This window comes from Trichosurus vulpecula, chromosome 4, assembly GCF_011100635.1.
Source record: "Trichosurus vulpecula isolate mTriVul1 chromosome 4, mTriVul1.pri, whole genome shotgun sequence".
NCBI lineage: Eukaryota > Metazoa > Chordata > Mammalia > Diprotodontia > Phalangeridae > Trichosurus > Trichosurus vulpecula.
Genome location: NC_050576.1, coordinates 440,727,145 through 440,743,099, shown reverse-complemented (window position 1 = coordinate 440,743,099; position 15,955 = coordinate 440,727,145). Strand labels below are relative to the sequence as shown.

General features: G+C 56.5%; 1 protein-coding gene across 1 annotated transcript in view; it reads left to right on the top strand.

The window, feature by feature from the left end:
* ZZEF1 (zinc finger ZZ-type and EF-hand domain containing 1) overlaps positions 1–15,955 on the top strand; it is a 65,916-nt gene that overhangs the window by 25,267 nt on the left and 24,694 nt on the right. Inside the window, exons 18-35 of the mRNA XM_036754521.1 lie at positions 32–146; positions 3,017–3,176; positions 3,552–3,673; positions 3,755–3,877; positions 4,316–4,482; positions 4,567–4,648; positions 4,817–5,015; positions 5,266–5,411; positions 5,970–6,210; positions 8,066–8,145; positions 8,424–8,517; positions 9,054–9,189; positions 9,388–9,489; positions 9,745–9,909; positions 10,182–10,301; positions 10,799–10,960; positions 12,943–13,072; positions 13,159–13,297. Of these exons, the coding sequence (XP_036610416.1) occupies positions 32–146; positions 3,017–3,176; positions 3,552–3,673; positions 3,755–3,877; positions 4,316–4,482; positions 4,567–4,648; positions 4,817–5,015; positions 5,266–5,411; positions 5,970–6,210; positions 8,066–8,145; positions 8,424–8,517; positions 9,054–9,189; positions 9,388–9,489; positions 9,745–9,909; positions 10,182–10,301; positions 10,799–10,960; positions 12,943–13,072; positions 13,159–13,297 (2,483 nt within the window). The remainder of the gene's footprint in view (positions 1–31; positions 147–3,016; positions 3,177–3,551; positions 3,674–3,754; positions 3,878–4,315; positions 4,483–4,566; positions 4,649–4,816; positions 5,016–5,265; positions 5,412–5,969; positions 6,211–8,065; positions 8,146–8,423; positions 8,518–9,053; positions 9,190–9,387; positions 9,490–9,744; positions 9,910–10,181; positions 10,302–10,798; positions 10,961–12,942; positions 13,073–13,158; positions 13,298–15,955) is intronic.

Genomic DNA, 15,955 nt, shown 5'->3' with positions numbered 1-15,955 from the left:
CCTGTTCACAGGGCTGCTTGTGTTATTACAGTGGCCGCGACCCCGGGGGCCTGCTGCTGCTCCCAGAGAAGGGAGGCCCCGAGGGGCTGGATGTGGACGAAGTGCTGACCGTCATGGACATGCTGCAGGCCGCTGCTGCCCGTGAGGTAACTTCTTGCCAGGCTTTTCCTATGTGGGCCCATCTTGCGGTCTGGTATATCAGGAGTTGTTTTGTCAGCTCAGGGCTTGTGGGTCTGGATGGGATTAATTTGTATGGTCAGATCATCGGAAGAGGGCCCTGTGAAAGGAATCACTCAAATTTTATGAGTCCCCAGGAGTCTCAGCTGGCCCGTGGTTGAGTGACCGCTTACCCATCCCAGCTGTGACATACTTCACCTAGTCTTGGAGTGACACAAAGATGAATGTTCCTGGCCACCTGCACACTGCCTGGCTGTCAGGGTGCTTCTCTGGGGACCCTGGACCCATGCCCAGCACATGTCCCCTTGTCCTGGGTGGCTCTGGTGGAACCTTCAGAGACTCGACCCTGGTGCCCTCTGTCCACCTCTCTGTGCTCTTCCTCGCGGCTGACCGCTAGTTAGAGCAGAAAGGGCACTGGCGAAGATGGCCCAGGGGACATCAAGGATGTGCCCCCAGAGGGGACTGAGTCTGGAAAGGCTTTTTCAGGCCCTCCTGTTTATGAATGACCTCGTGCTAAATGCATCCAGGCCCTGAGGGGCAGTGGGCCTGGAAGGGAGCAAGCCACAGGTGGGACTTGTTCAGAGGGTGACCAGAAGCAGAGTTAGGGGAAGGAGGCTGGTTGACATGGTGGGGTCCCTTCTGTCTGTCCATCCGTCTATCCACGGATGCTGAGGGCAGGCTCTGCATTCCAACTGGGAATCGGCTGAGGGCTGCCTGGGAGGAGGAGAGCAAGCTTTGCAGCCCTTGGGTGAGGCCTATGTTGGGTTTCTTCTCATCTTGTTTGTCCTCCCATGGATGCTAAGCCACGTGACTGGAGGTCATGGGACCTTCTACCCCTGGGCCCCAAGGAAGGCCCCTCTGAGTCGGCAAGGCTGTCCAGGAAGGGCCACGGTGGGCACACGCCATCAGGCCTGGCCACAGTCATTGACCCCATCTGGTCTGGATGACTTCAGAGTCAGCACGGAAACAGACAGTTACCTGCTTAGAGGCAGTGAACAGGGGAAGGCAGCCTTTCCCAGGAGGTGTGCGTGTGCTCAGGAAAGCAAATCCCTTGCCGACTGGCAGCTGCTGGGGCTCCTTCTCTGTTGGTGTTTCATTCACAAGGTGCCATTTTCACCTTGTCTCTCAAACAGTCTCCAGTCTGAGCTCCCCACAGCTCCCCTTTGATCACCCCCATCTTGGTCCATGTCGCTCCCTAATCCCTTGCCCTGGACCCACCGTCCTCCGGCCCAGGTCCCCGTCTTTTTGCTTGTGCTCTTCCTCTCACGTTCAACAACCTCCCTTTCCAGTCTGTTTTTCCCAAGTCCCTCCTCCGTGAGGCCATTTCCATCCAGCCCCCAGCCTATCCCTTCTCTGAACCCCGTTCCTCGAGAGCCTTGCCTCAATCTCCACGCCATCCCTGCCATGGAGATTGTTGCTCCCTGAGGACTGGACGGTCTTCTCTGGGCCTGCAGACCTCCACGTCCCACCGATGTAGCTCTTCTTCTGGATACACCACGTTGTGGGCTTTGTGCTGATGTCTGGGTGGCTCCCACTTCTGAGGCCCATCCCTTTTCCTCAGGGCCACCTGTCGAATGCCTGAAGGCATTGAGGCCATTCCCTAGGCCCCCACCAGAGCCCGCACTTCTTGGGTGGATCATCAGATGGCACAGGCTCAGCCATCCCTCCCCTTGTATCTCTCCTCCGGATCCTTCCTGACGTCTTGGTGACCTTGGACCAGGGTGGCCCTCCTAGTGTGGTTTTGTCTGGCCACAGTGGAGCTTTCTGGGAGCATCCCACCCAGCCTTCCCCGGAGCTGCCTCACCAACTGGGTTGATGGATTTCCTGTCTGCCCTCCTGCTCCAGTCAGTGCTCAGGATGGGAGGGACAAGCAGCAGATGGTGTGCCGGACCACTCCTGGTTGGCCACCAGCCTTGCTGCTGGAGCTGGCCTGCTGCTGGCATGCTACTGGTTCCTCTTATGCTGCCTTGTGCCCCCTCCTAATTTCCTTGACTGAGATGGCTCCTCTCTCTTGACTTTCCCTGGAGGCCCCAATTTGCCCCCATGTATCAGGGCGGGTCACACTCTGGGTGTGTCTGTGGTGATGTGGGCCATGTGCCTGCTGTGGAACAGAGAGGGGCTGCAGGGCTGCTTGGATTCACCTCATGATTGCTTCGTTCTCCTGGAGAACCCAGGCTGGCCTCACTCGCTCACCATCCACTGTCAGGACCCTGATGTGCTTGGGGAAGACCAGAAATGCCCTTGGCCCTGAGGGGCCACATCTGCAGGCATGATTATGGGGGATGTTTTAAAAACCACTTGTGAAGAGGCCAGAGGTGGCAGGAGAGCTGAGCTCCCGCCTCGAGACAGCCCCAGTGAGACCCAGGAGATGCTTATCTACCAGACTCTCCTAGAAGGAAACTGTCACTGAGAGTTGGGAAGCCACAGATGGTTATGGGGTCCGGGCCATGGCCAGGTGTTAGAGCCAAGGAGAAAGGACTGCCCATGTGGAATTGGGGAAGAAGAAGGAGCAGCAGCCCCCAAGGGGCTGAGCAGGGCTCAGGTTTTACTGGGGTGACGGTGGCACCTGGCAGGGAGAGGCACACCAGGGCAGAGTAGGGAGAGGGGGAGGGCCTGAGCAAAGGACTCCTTCCAAGAGCCCTTCTCATCCTGGGGATAGTAAAGGCCGTGGGCACCGCAGGGTGAAGCCCTGGAGGCCACGGGTGGGGGGCTGGCCTCAGATTCTGGCTTGTTCTCTCTCTGACCCTCCCCTCAACATAACATAATTTCTCTCTCTCTCTCTCTCTCTCTCTCTCTCTCTCTCTCTCTCTCTCTTTCTCTCTCTTTCTTTCTTACACAGTGTGACTCACTGATGCAGGATGGTACCCCAGGGGAGAGCAGCCCTGCCCTGTTCTCCCTGCTCTGGTCAGTGCAGGGCAGCTTGCTGTCCTGGTGCTACCTGCAGCTCAAGAGCAGCGAGGCACAGGCCAAGAAGCTGGCAGCCGAAATGGTGGAGAAATGTGAGTCAGCCCCCTGCCCTGGCAGTTGTCTGACTCTCCAGGGGCCCCGGGGCTGGGCCGGCTCCCCACCAAGTTTGGTGGGGCAGTGTTGGGTCACGGCCCCTGGGGGTGGTTTTAGGCTCCCGCCTGTCTCCTCACCTGCGAGACAGTGTTCCGGAGAGGGGGTCACCCCACTTGGTTCCCCTGCACAGCGTCCACACCTGGGCTTTGATGAAGGGGCTCTTCCCCGGCTTGCGCTGCCTGAGATGGCCGTTCTCCTGAACATGGTGTGGGGCGCATGTCCCCGCCCAGAACGGAGCCTGCTCGCACCCATGTGAGGCCTGAGTAGGTGAGAATCCCATCATCTGAAATGCTGAATTCCTTTCCTTTTGTTAGACGTGGGACAGTTCCTGGCCAGCATGAGAGTGGTTTTGCGGTCACTTTTGTCCCAGTACAGTGGAAAAAAAATAGTAGAGAATCTGTGTGGCTCTGTGTTTGCCATGGCGGCTCGTCAACTGGTGAGTGCCAGGGCCTGTGGCTGTGTGTGGGGTGTGGCCCATTGCGGCTCCGTCACGGCGCCTTCTCCCCACTCTCGGCAGGCCATCTTTCTGCTGGACTTCTGCTCCTTGGACATCCCACACTTGGTGCTCTTGAAGGACTTCAGCACCTTGACGGACCTCTTGAAGGGCCTCTGCAGTGACCCTGACGGAGGAGCCAGTCTGGTAACTCTGGCTTCATGTGTCTTTCTGCGCCAGCTTGGGAAGTGTTTGTGCAGCCTGCCGGATATTGTCCTCCCCACACCCTTCCTTAGCTTGCTTCCCAGCTGTTCTGCCCATTGGGACATCGGGCCACATCAGCATTTGAGGAGTCAGGCACTCCCCTGGCATCCTCCAGTGCAGGGCGGGGCCTGTGCAGCCTCACAGACCTGCGGTAGCCAAGCTAAGGTCCCAGAGGGATGGAACTTCTGGCCAAAAACTGAAGGAGAGCCATATAGCGGTTGTGGGGAACCCAGGGCCCTTTCCAGGGGATTCCTGCTCAGGGGCCGTCCTTGGCTCCTTCTGAGGGGAAAGCCACGACTGTCTCTGTAGAACTGCGCGTGGGGGGGTGGGCTCCCGGGGAACACACAGCCAACGGGAAGTCTTGGGTGTTTCCGTGTCTAGATGGACATGGAGATCTGGCAGCAGGAGAAGCCAGTGGTGTTGAACACGTGGACGATGGAATCTGCCCATAACTACAATAACAACTGCCATGAGGTGGCCGTCTTCCTCAGCCCGGGGGCCACCTCCTTTGAGGTGGAGTTTGATGACAAGTGTGAGACAGAGACCAGGTCAGTCTGGCGGCTTACTGTGCAGCCCACTCCCCGTCCTCCCACCCCCAATAGGGGAGAGTAACAAAGGCGTTGCCTCCACAGGTACGATTACCTGGAATTCACCGACTCTCGGGGCCTGAAGACCCGTTATGACACCAAGGTTGGCACGGACAAGTGGCCCAAGGTGAGGGCAGAGAAGGGATCGAGCGCCGCTGAGGTGCTGGGCCAGGGCAGCAGGGACGGTCCTGGGCCGTGGTGTCTTGTCCCCTTTTTTTGGGGAGGGCTGAGTTTGGCGGAATGAAGAGCTCATGGTTGGTGCGCGTGGCCAAATGCCCGTTTCATTGCTCTCTAGAAAGTGACCTTCAAGGTGGGCCCCCAGCTGCACTTTCTCTTCCACTCGGACAGCAGCAACAATGAGTGGGGTTACAAGTTCACAGTCACGGCCTACGGCCTGCCAGACGTGGCCGTGTCCTGGGGCCTGGACCTCCAGCTCCTAGTCTCCAGGCTGATGGGGCGCCTGGCCTCCCAGTGCCTGGCCTTGCGAGCGGATCGTAAGTGACTCAGTCAGTTCGGTGATGACCTCAAGAGAGGGCGGGGAGTGTGGGGATGTGCTGGTCTCATCTTTGAGTGACCGCCCCAAGAGATCATAGAGGTGATCTTCTCTTAAATTTGCAAGATAACCAGGCCACAGGGCCTGGCCCCGACTGGTCCTGTGATCCTCGGCAAGTTCGTGGGCTATGGTCCTACAGTGACCGCACTGAAGAAAGACAAGGACACTGAAAGGTCTCCTTCTCTTTTCAGAGTTAGGGGGTGATGTGGGACTGCCCATGGCCAAAGTGACACCCGTCCTTCATTCTCCTTTGTGGAAACCAGTCTTCAGGCACCAGCTGTGCCCGGCAGGGGTCCTGAGAGCCTGTGGGCCCACTCCGCCCCAGGATGGCAAAGAGGTATGATCTCTGCTAGGGAGCCTCTCCCAGACTGCTGGGAGGGAGGCTGAGGTCGTGTCTCCACCTTCCCCCTGTGGCTCAACCTGTCTGTGGAGCCTCACGTGGTGCCTGGCACCATAATAGATGGTGATCGATGGAGTTATCCTTTCCTCCAGGGGAAAGCCTCTTAGGACTGCCCGCCCACCTCTCCCTGGAGCTCTGGTCCCCGTTCATGCAGATTATAGACTGTCTTCCACTCTCCAGTGTCCTATTTCAGGCAGACATGCCAGTGTCCCAGTGACTTGGCCTGTGCAGGGGTGCCCGGCACGTGCATCTGTCATGGACTTTTCCTTTAGGGCTGGGGCCCTGCTGCCTCCAGAAGGCTCCTGCGTGCCTCCATCTGGGGCTCCAACCCCGTCTCTTTAAACTTGCCCACATTTAGCATCCCCCCCAGAATGTCTGAGTGTGTACCTGTGTGCCCAGCCCCACCCTCTCTCCAGGCCAGCACCGAGCCTTGGGCCTGAGTCGCATCCCTCAAGCCAGCGGTTAATGCCTGGATGATTCTGCCTTACCTTCCAGAGTCGGAGCTCTCAGGCCGACGTCTGCCGTGATCTCCTCATGGACTTCGCAAAGTCAGACCCTGCCCAGGGCTTCTGTGGGCAAAGTCCTGAGCTTTTCCAAGGACTCACACAGGCATGTAAAAAACAAGCCCCACAGACAGATAGCGTTGCTGGTTCCATTGTGGATCGAGCCGTGAACGCCGCGTTTGCCGCGTTGGTGTATCTCACGCCACAGCTGCATGAGAATCTGCAGAATTATGGTAACTATCCCCTGCTGGGCCGGGCTAGCTAGCGACAGAGCCACGCTGTTGTGGAGCTTCCGTCGCGGGCAGCTGCCTTATGTGTGAAAGAGCAGCTCGTTTCTCATCTTCTCAGGGAAAATCAAATGCCAGGGGTGTGGAGAGAACATACAGAGAGGCGCCCCTGAGTTTTCGGGGGAATTCAGACAGAGAAACGTCCATTTGCCCACATTTCATGAATCCTGATTTTCTCCTTTGATAGACCTGCCCTTTTTCATATACCCCCCAGAGGATGCCTGAGGAACCTTGGAATGAGGGTGGGATGTGCCCAGGCATGCAGGCATGCTCTCCCTGCCCTCAGGCTGGGTCCTGGAGGGGATTCCTGGGGCCACCCCAGATGGTCTCTGTCCTAGGGCAGCCTCTAGCTGCCCCTGGGAGGCTCCTCTGCCTGGCCACCCTGGTGTGGAGTCTAGGCTTCCTGCTTCAGGAGCCACGGGCTGGCGCCACTGTCCCCGGGAGACTGGGAGTGTCTGGAAGGCAGGGCCTATTTTGTTTTTTGTTTTTTTTTTTCTGCTCTGCATCCCCTAATTCTTACAGCACCTAGCACACAGTGGGCATAAATAAATGCCTCAAAGACCCTTAAAATCTAGCGGAGTGGAGTCCCTGTGCTCTGCTGACTGGGTGGTGAAGGACTGAGTAATGAGGGGCCAAGCAGAGACCGAGAGACGTTGGTGGGGTCCAGGAGGGACTTCTTTCTCTTGAGGTTAGGACAGGGTTCCTGGAGAAGTGTGAAAGGGCCTTGGGCAGGAGCTTCATCCAGGGCACCAGGAGGCCAGAGGAGTCTGTCCTGAATCAGCTCAGACTGGCAGGGGGCAGAGCAGCTGGTGGCTGGAGAAGGCTGGTGAAAGGAGAGGAAGGAGATGTGGCTGAAGGCCCAGGTGGCGGGGGGGTGGGGGTGGGTCTTGAACGAGCCCAGTAACATTCAGGGCGGCGTGAGGGGGACGTGGGAGCTTGGGCTGTGTGGGGAAGCTTCCAGGGGTGGCAAGGAGAAGATGGCATTGCAAAAGGGATGACCTAGAGTCAGCAAGAGGAGTTGGGGGAGTCTGAGAAGGGCTGGCGTGCATGCACGGGGTTGTTAGGTACCACTGCAGCCCTGTGGCTAGCCCGGGAGCCTTCTGTCCTCCGAGAGTTGCGCCAGGGAGCAGGCCTTGGCCCTCCCCGCATGTGGGGATGCTTGTCAGGGCCCTCGCCACGGTCTGTCCTGGGACCTCTGCAGGTTTCTGGCACAGTGATAGGGCTTCCCTGATCGTGGACAAACTCTTCTCAAAGGCCTTGATGATGTGGCCAGATGGGGGCGCCCCAGGAGCATGCCCAGTGCTGTCTGGGAAGCCTGGGTTGGCTTCAGACCCCATGGCAGGCGGCCTGTGCAGCTTGTTGGGGCGGGGGTGTGGGCAGGGGGTGCACAATGAGGGTCCAGCTCCTGGTGCTTGAGGGAAGGGCTGGGCCTTCAGCGCCTTGGGCTTTTGGCTCTCTCTCACTACCCAGATGGCTTGTTGCTTGTGGGCCTAAGTGGCTGGTGTTTGGTGGGACTTCGGAGATGAGGCCTTATCTTGGTTTCTCTGCTGGCATCCCTTGGTCATGGTGCGGGCAACTGGACTTGGCAGCGTCTGCCAGGGATGGTTTAGGTTCTCTTTGAGTCATTTAGAGGTGGTATGGGTTGGCAGTTTTGAATGATGAAGCTGGGACAGTTGAGGCAGGCCAGGCCTAACCCTAACCTTAAATGCTTTGGATCATGGGGCAGGGAGGGCCGGGGTGGGCCGGGGGGTGGGGAGAGGCAGGCTGGCTGGTGACAACCTCCCTTCTCTTCTCTCCCCAGTTAACAGTGGGGGCCAGGGAGTGCTGAGTGAGGAGTTTGCCCAGGTGTACGCTCTGGCCGAGGGCATTAGGATTTGGATGGTAAGATGGCTTTTTGGGCGAACGTGGGACTCCTGGCCCTCCGATGGCTCTCTGCTCATAGAAAGGGGGTGGTCGGCAAGGCTGCCTCGCCTTTGGTCTCTGAGTGGTTTAAACAAACCTGGCCTGTGGAGCATGCCTGTCTGAGGCCCCAGGCCTGTGTCTTGGGCTGGCCTGGGCTAGGGACCTGTTCTTCTTCTGGTCCATCGTTGCTTTCTGAGATTTTCTTGTGCTGTGACATCTGCCAAACCCTAACAACTTGGGTCAACTGCTCTTCCCAGTTAGAAATGAAGCAGAAGTTCCTGCTGGACCAGGGAGACGAGCGGGAAGGAGAGCCCGACATCACCGTGCGGGTGGTGAACCCGGAGATCCTGGGTCAGTGTCTTCACGCTGGCTCGGGTGACGTCTGAGGAGGCAAAGACAGCCGAGATGCATCTTGTGGTCACCGCAGGCAGCTTAGGCAGTTGGGAGAGGGGGCTGATGAATGCGCTGTATGGACAGCGTCGGGGGCAGCGTTGGTGGTAGAAGAGATGGGACTGCATCCCTGTCCTTGATTGGGAAGAGAGATGGGAGGCAGTCACAGTCAGAGAAGGGATGAGCCCATGGGCTGGGCACAGTGCCAAGGAAGCGATTTACAAAGAGCTCATTGGGGAGGAAGGGTTGCCCCGGGGGAGGTGGGAAGAGGCAGTTCTCGGGCTGGTAGGGGCCCCTCCAGGCCAGGTCTGCTCCAGGCACACAGGCTGCGGTCAGGATGGCACTACGAAGGGCCATGGCTAGGGTGATACTACGAAGAGCCACGGCTGGGATGGTGCCACGAAGGGCCATGGCTGGGGTGGTGCCATGAGGAGTGGGCTCCCCGGCTGTTTACTGTTCTCCTTTCATGCCGTATCTTGTGCTGCTTTCCTCCTTAGCCAAACGGTGTGCTCAGAAGGGTCTTCTGTTGCTGCAATTCCTGCCCATGGGAGTGAGCCCCAAAGTGGGTCCTTGGGAGGCATCGGCCGGCCCAGATGAAGCCACACACCTCCAGCCGCAGGGCCAAGGGTGCAGGTGCGGTTCCGTGGGGGAAGAGCACTTCCAGGCCTCGGGTCCTGAGAGCCCCCATCAGCAGGCAGAGGCCTCTCCAGCCCCTTCACGCACGCCCCTGGAAAGGAATGCTTCACAGCAGGAAGCCACAGTCTCTCCTCTGTCCACGCCAACCCGCAAACCAGCTCTCAGTCGGGGACGCCTGAGGCTCCTCTCTTTCAGGTCCGTGGAGGAGACCCGGCCAGTGCCCACAGTGACCGAGAAATACCCCCTTCTCAAGGATGTGATGGACTTCATTAAGGACCAGGAGCTTTCCCACGAAAGGTTAGTGTGCTGGACCCTCCTGCCCACTGCCCTTCAGACATCCAGGCCAAGACTACTCTTGTCGGCGCTCATCCTTGACCTGGAAGGCTTGGCAGCTTTGTAACCCAGGGGGCTTCTGGGCTGTGGAGGGTCTGCCTGAGGCAAGGAGGCTGGGTGCTTCACAGCTTTGTAACCCTGGGAGACTTCCCCTGGGCCGTGGAGGCTGGGACTCAGGCTGAGCCCCGCACACCTTCTGATGGTCTCATCTCCCCCCAGCGTTTTGAAGGTTCTTTCTCTGAAGAAAGCCCAGGCCATGAACGTCTTGGATGCCCTGAAGGCGACCCTGCGGTGCTTGGAGCTCCTTGGGCGACCGCACTGCTTTCAGCCCCCGTGTTTGCTCTTCCTGCTGGAGCTGCTCACCTGCCAGAAGGACTTTGCCAAGTGAGTGTGGGCAGGGGCTTGTCCTCTTTGGGGGCTCGCGTCTGGTGCCCCCAGCCCCACCCTGTGGCTCCTTGTGGACTTGCATCTATCCCCCTCCCCCCGCCCTGTCGCTCAGGGCCCCTCCCCATGGCTCTTTGTGGGGTCACATTTGTCCCCTGCCCTTGGTTCCCTGAGTTCCTTGGCCAGTTGTGTGACTTCTCACGTCACCTGCTTCTCTGGGCCAATCTATGTTCGGTCGTCTCCCGAGTGACGCAGGCTGCCCATGTTTCTAGCTATTTTGGACACTTGGAGGGCTGCGGGGCCAAGCTGCACAGAGAAATCCGACGTGCCTACCACCGGCTTGTCCAGTTCATGGTGGATGCCGTGAAGGACTTTGGCGCTCTGGAGGACAGGTACAGGAAGGCTGCGCACCCCCCGCTGATACTGGCACGGCCCCAAAGGGAAGGGGTCAGACACAGGAGGCAGGCGCTGAGGTCAGCGCCATGCAGTGAGGGACGCCGGGGGGAGAAGGCCGGCCTCATCCCTCTCCTGGTTGGTCTCTGCATCTACACAACGAGGAGGTGTCGTTGGAGTCTCTGCCAGCTGTGGCCCTGCCAGGCTTCCAGCTGAATGCTGACTCGGGGCATGCCTGCCTGAGGGGGTTGGGGGGGGTCCTCAGTCTCCTCTGTGCTTGCTGTGGGCTGTGCCCCATAGGGGTCTTTCACATAGATCTGTGGTTAGACTCTGGAATGGGAGGCGTCCCAGGGGGCTAAGCTGGAAGTGGTTTGAGGATCTTTGGTTTGGTGGGTAGATGCCCTTGATGAGCCCCCACGAGCCTGGCAGCATGGCGGTGAGCCCCAAGAGACTGTTGGGTCTTCCGGCTTCTGATGCTCCCCATGGGCTTCTTCAGGTCGCTCCTCCCTGCCTGGTCCTGTGTTCAAGCATGCTTGCTCCATCTTCTGGATATGGGCTGGGAGCCCAGTGACCTTCCCTTCTTGCTGGAGATTGGGTTGCCGGAGCTGCTCATGACAATGTCCCAAGAAAACATAAGTCTTCATGACAGTGTGATCTGGTGAGTCTGTTGGGGCGGAGGCTGGAGGGTGGGTAGTGGCCTCCCAGGCGGGGCTAGCCCCTGGCGGGGTGCTTCTGAAAACCTAGTAGAAGATCTGCTTGTCCTGCGTGCTCACCTGGCCAGACTGCTCCTAAGGGACCATCCCCAGCCCATCGGGTCCTGGAGTCTGACAAGCAAGGCCGCCGAGTAGGGGGCAGGATGTGAGCGCTGTGGGGCGTGGCAGGTGGGCCTGCCCACCTCTTGACCAGTCTTCTTATTGTCAGGATGCATTCTCCCTCCCTTCTTCCTCTCCGTCAGCTCTGTAGACAGAGTTGATGCAGAGCCTTATTTACATCAGACCCTCCCCTAATCATCGGCCTGCTTCGGGTATCCCCTGTGGGTCACCTCCTTGCTGGTGCCCTCCAGCTGCTCTCTTAGCACACATTCCTCATGCCAAAAAGCCTCTTGTGGGCACTGGCACCAAGGCAGAGCCTCGAAGGTGGCTGGTCCTTCTCTCTTGGGGTTGCTCTAACCGGGAGAAAGTCTTTGCCCTGGATTTGGCTGAGCTCAGCCTCCTCACTGGGACCCTCCTGGGGCCCAGTTCTGCCCTGATGGCCCTGTGGGTGTGAAGACCTGCCCTTCCTCCTTCCCCCACCTTCGCAACCTCTTCTCACCGTCCACTCCCCTCATACTCTTCCACCCCACACCAGACCCCAATAGTCGGCTCATAGGATGTTATTTCCATCCTTTTTGTTATTCTGGGCAACCTCCAGAGTCCCAGTGAGCCTCCTGCAGCCAAGGGGAGCCCAGCACAAGAATTTCTTCCCTTCCTCCTCACGGGGCCCGAGGCGGCCTCAGTTTTTCCAGCACCTACATCATGCTGCTGGCACCCACTGAGCACTGTTTCATTTTGGTGGGTGTTGCCTCCCCAGCTAACTTGGGGGCCCCTTGAGGGAGGAGACCCTAAGAATGATGCGTAGCCCTGTGGGGGCCATGGATGGAGAGCTAGCCCTGAGCTAATGGGGGAAAGGGTTTCGGGAACTTATTCTTTGTGTATCTGAGGGGTGTGGGCCCTCGGATGGGGAAGATGTCTGTCAGAGGGAGTGGGCGATCCAGCTTCTGAGGCTGGATCTGCACTCATAGAGCACAGAGCACCAGACCTGGAGTCAGGAAGCCTCCTCTTCCTGAGTTCAGATCCAGCCTCAGGCACTTCCTGGCTGGGTGACCCTGGGCAAGTCAGTCCACCCTGTCTGCCTCAGTGCCCTCATCTGTAAAATGAGCTGGAGAAGGAAATGGCGAACTGCTCTAGTATCTCTGCCAAGAAAACCCCAAAAAGGCTCACTGAGAGCCAGGCATGACCAAAACACTACCGAACAACAAACCTCCTTAGCTTTATCGCCTGCAGAGCCATTTCACTCTGACCTGCCCTCTGGTAGCTGACCAAGTCTTCTTTCTAGCGTGGAGGCCCCCTGGTGTCTGCCCATTGGCTTCATTACCTCCTTGGGCCTCTGGAATCAGCTGGTCTCTCTGTCGGCCACTGCCTTTCCCGCTGTCTCATACCCTGTTCCTCGTGACACACTGAGTGATCCAGACAAAGTGGCCTTCTTGTGCTCCCCACACTACCCGCCGATCTCGGGTCTCCTTGCCTTGGCACAAGCCGATCTCTTCTTCATCTCCACTTCTTGGCATCTCCAGCATCCTCCAATGTTCAGAATTTCTCTTCTCTGGGGGAGTAGGGGCGCTCTCCAACCCACCGCCCGCCCTGACTGCTAGTGCCCTCTCTCTCAGAATCACTTTGATGTTTCTGTGTTATCTCCTCAGACGGAGTGTGAGCCTCCTGAGGGCAGGGACTCCTTAATTTCTGTCCTTGCATCCTCAGTGCTCGGTACACAGTTGGAGCTTAATAAAGAACTGTTGATCGATTGATCGGTGCACACTGTGTTGGAGCTCTGTGTTGTGCCCGCCTTCTGAGTCCTCTGTCCTGCTGCGTTCTCTCCTTCCAGCCAGTGGAGCGAAGAAGACGAGATGGCGTCCTACAAGCAGACGTCGGAGTGGATGGAGGAGTGCCAGGATGGGATGTTCGAGGCCTGGTATGAGAAGATTGCTCAGATGGACTCGGAGAAGCAGAGGAAGGTGCGTGCCCCCAGCGGTCCCAGGAGTGGCGGTCCTGGAACACACTTGGCCACCCTTCCTCAGTGGCGCTGTCTCTGGCCCTGCAGATGCACATGTTCATCGCCCGCTACTGCGATCTGTTAAACGTGGACATCTCCTGTGACGGCTGCGATGAGATTGCCCCCTGGCGTCGCTACCGCTGTCTCCAGTGTCACGACATGGATCTCTGCAAGACGTGCTTCTTGGGTACGGTTCCCTAGGTGGGAGCAGGGTACTCTGCCCCATCTAGGCTGCTCATGGCCAAGTGGGTGCTCCACCTCCGTGGGGGCGGGGCACGGGGGGTATTCCCGTTGGAAAGCTCCTCTATGGTGGGAGGGGCTGCATTCTGCCCCACAAGGCGCTTTTTCATGCTGGGCCATCATAGGTGACAAGGGTCATTGTGACCCTGACGGATCCGCCCCACCAGCCTGGGCTGCCCTTCCTTGTCCCCGTGGTGGAGCAGAGAGCGCTGGATGTAGAGTCAGGGAGGCCTGGCCCAAAGTCCCGCCTTGGGTCCCTCCTTTCTAGCTCCGACCTTGAGCCTTGCTCTCCCCATCTGTGATTGGGGAGAGCAGCGTCTTCTTCTTAGGGCTGTTAGATGCCAATGAGAGGGGGTTCACAAAGCCCCGACCTCAAGGGGCTGTGTAAATGGTGTTGGTTGTCAGCAGCATGCCACAACTGTGAGCTCCAGAGGGCCTGGCCCTTGGACAGGTCTGGGGACTGCCTGTGCAGGCTTTTTGATTCAGTGCATTGTGGGTTCTCTGAGCCCACGCTTTCTCAGAGCAGCCAGCCTGGCCCCAAAGCCCAGCCACCTCCAAGCGCTGTAGATTGGCCTTTCATTCGGAGCGCTGATCACCGACTCGAGTGGCCCTCACTGGGTCAGCCTCCAAATTCGTTTCACCGAGCTCGATCCATGGGCCATGTCGTCTCGCCCCTGTTCCTGCAGCGTGCTGGTTTCGGCATTCTTGTCCACGCGGGCTTGTTCTTGGCAATGGCCTTGTCCCCTTCTCAGGCGTCCACAGTCATGCTTACATACCGTGGTCCAGAGTGTGACCTGGGCTCAGCTTTCTCGTCTTTCTCTGTCCTCTAGCCTGGGGTCCAGGGGCCTCATCCATTGGTGGTGCTCTAGCAAGGCTTCCTCCTTGATCCTCAAAGAAACCAACGCTAGAAGGTGGGGTACTTCTGCCTTCTTCCTCTCTCTGTCCCTCTGTTCATTCCACATAGTGATCCTGTCCCCCCAGTGCACCTGGCCCGTCTGATGCAGCTGGAGGTTTGGACACTCCTCCTCTTGACTGCCCTTCACACCCCCTCAGTCTCTGGAGATCACTCGAGAGTGGTCCCTTCCCTTTTAAGCTGACTTAGCTTATGGAGCTGTAGGTAGACCTTGGCCTTCTGTGGGTCCTTTCTTTACCCTCTCTTTTTTTCTTAAAAAAATAGTATTGATTTTTAGCTTTCATTTAAACAAGTATTGAGTTCCAAATTTTCTCCATCTCTCCAGCCCTTCCCCCACCCATTGAAAGGCAAGTTCTGTGAGAACAATTATACATGTGAAATCCTGCAAATCGCATTTCCATGTTAGTCATGTTGCCAAAAAAAAAAGGTGGGGAACATTAAAGTTCCATCAGATCTCTGAAAGTGGAGAGCCTTTTCATCAGGGTCCTTTAGAACTGTCCTGGATCGTTGTCTTGATCAGAGGAGCCAAGTGTTTCACAGTATCATCGCTGTGTGCTCACTTCACTTTTCATCAGTTCGCACAAGTCTTCTCTGGTTTTTCTGAGATCATCCTGCTCGTCCTTTCTTACACGGCACAGTGTATTCCATCACAACCATACACCACAGCTTGTTCAGTCGTGCCTCAGTTTTCAATTCCTTGTCACCACAAAATGGGCTGCTAGAAATACTGCTGTGCATGTAGGTCCTTTTCCCTTTTTAAAATTCTTTTTGGGATACAGACCTAGCGGTGATACTGCTGGGTCAAAGGGTGTGCGTAGCCCTTTGGGCATGGTTCCAAATCCAGAGTGGCCTGATGAGTTCTCAACTCCACCAGCGGTGCGTTAGTGTCTGAATTTTCCCCTATCCCCTCCGACGTTTGTCATGTTAGCCAATTGGATGGGTATCAGGTGGTTCTCTAATCAGTAGTGAGTTAGAGTATTTTTATGTGACTATTGATAGCTTTGATTTCTTCTGAAAACTTCCTTTCCATATCCTTTGACTCTTTATCGTTTGGGAAAATGGCTGCTATGTTTATAAATATAGCTCAGTTCCCTATATAGTTGAGAAATGAGGCCTTCATTAGGGACCTTGGTGTCAAACTTCCCCCCAGTTTTTCAGATTTCCTTCTAATTTTGGCTGCATTGGTTTTGTTTGTGCAAAATCTTTTTAATTTCATGTAATCAAAGTTATCCATTTTATTTCCCATAACGCACTCTTTATCTTTGGTCATAAATTCTTGCCTTATCCATAGGTCTAAGTTAAATTTTTCATTTCTCTCCTCATTTGTTTATGATATCACTCTTTTTGTGTAAGTTATTTATACATTTTGACTTTATCTTGGTATATGGTTTAAGATGTTCGTAATGCCCAATTTCTGCCAAAATGCTTTCCAGTTTTTCCAGCAACTTTTGGTTAATTTAACCAGTGATTTATTTATTTTGTTTTCATAAAACTAGCTCCTAGGTTTATTTATTAGTTCATTTTTTTTAAACTTTCAATTTTATTAATCCTTTGGTTTTCCGGATTTCTCTTTTGGTGTTTAATTGGGAGATTTTTAGTTTGTTATTTTCCTAGGGTTTGGTTTTTTTTTTTAATGTCATGCTCAGTTCATCAATCTGCTCTTTCTTCCTTTTATTGATGTATGCGTTTAGA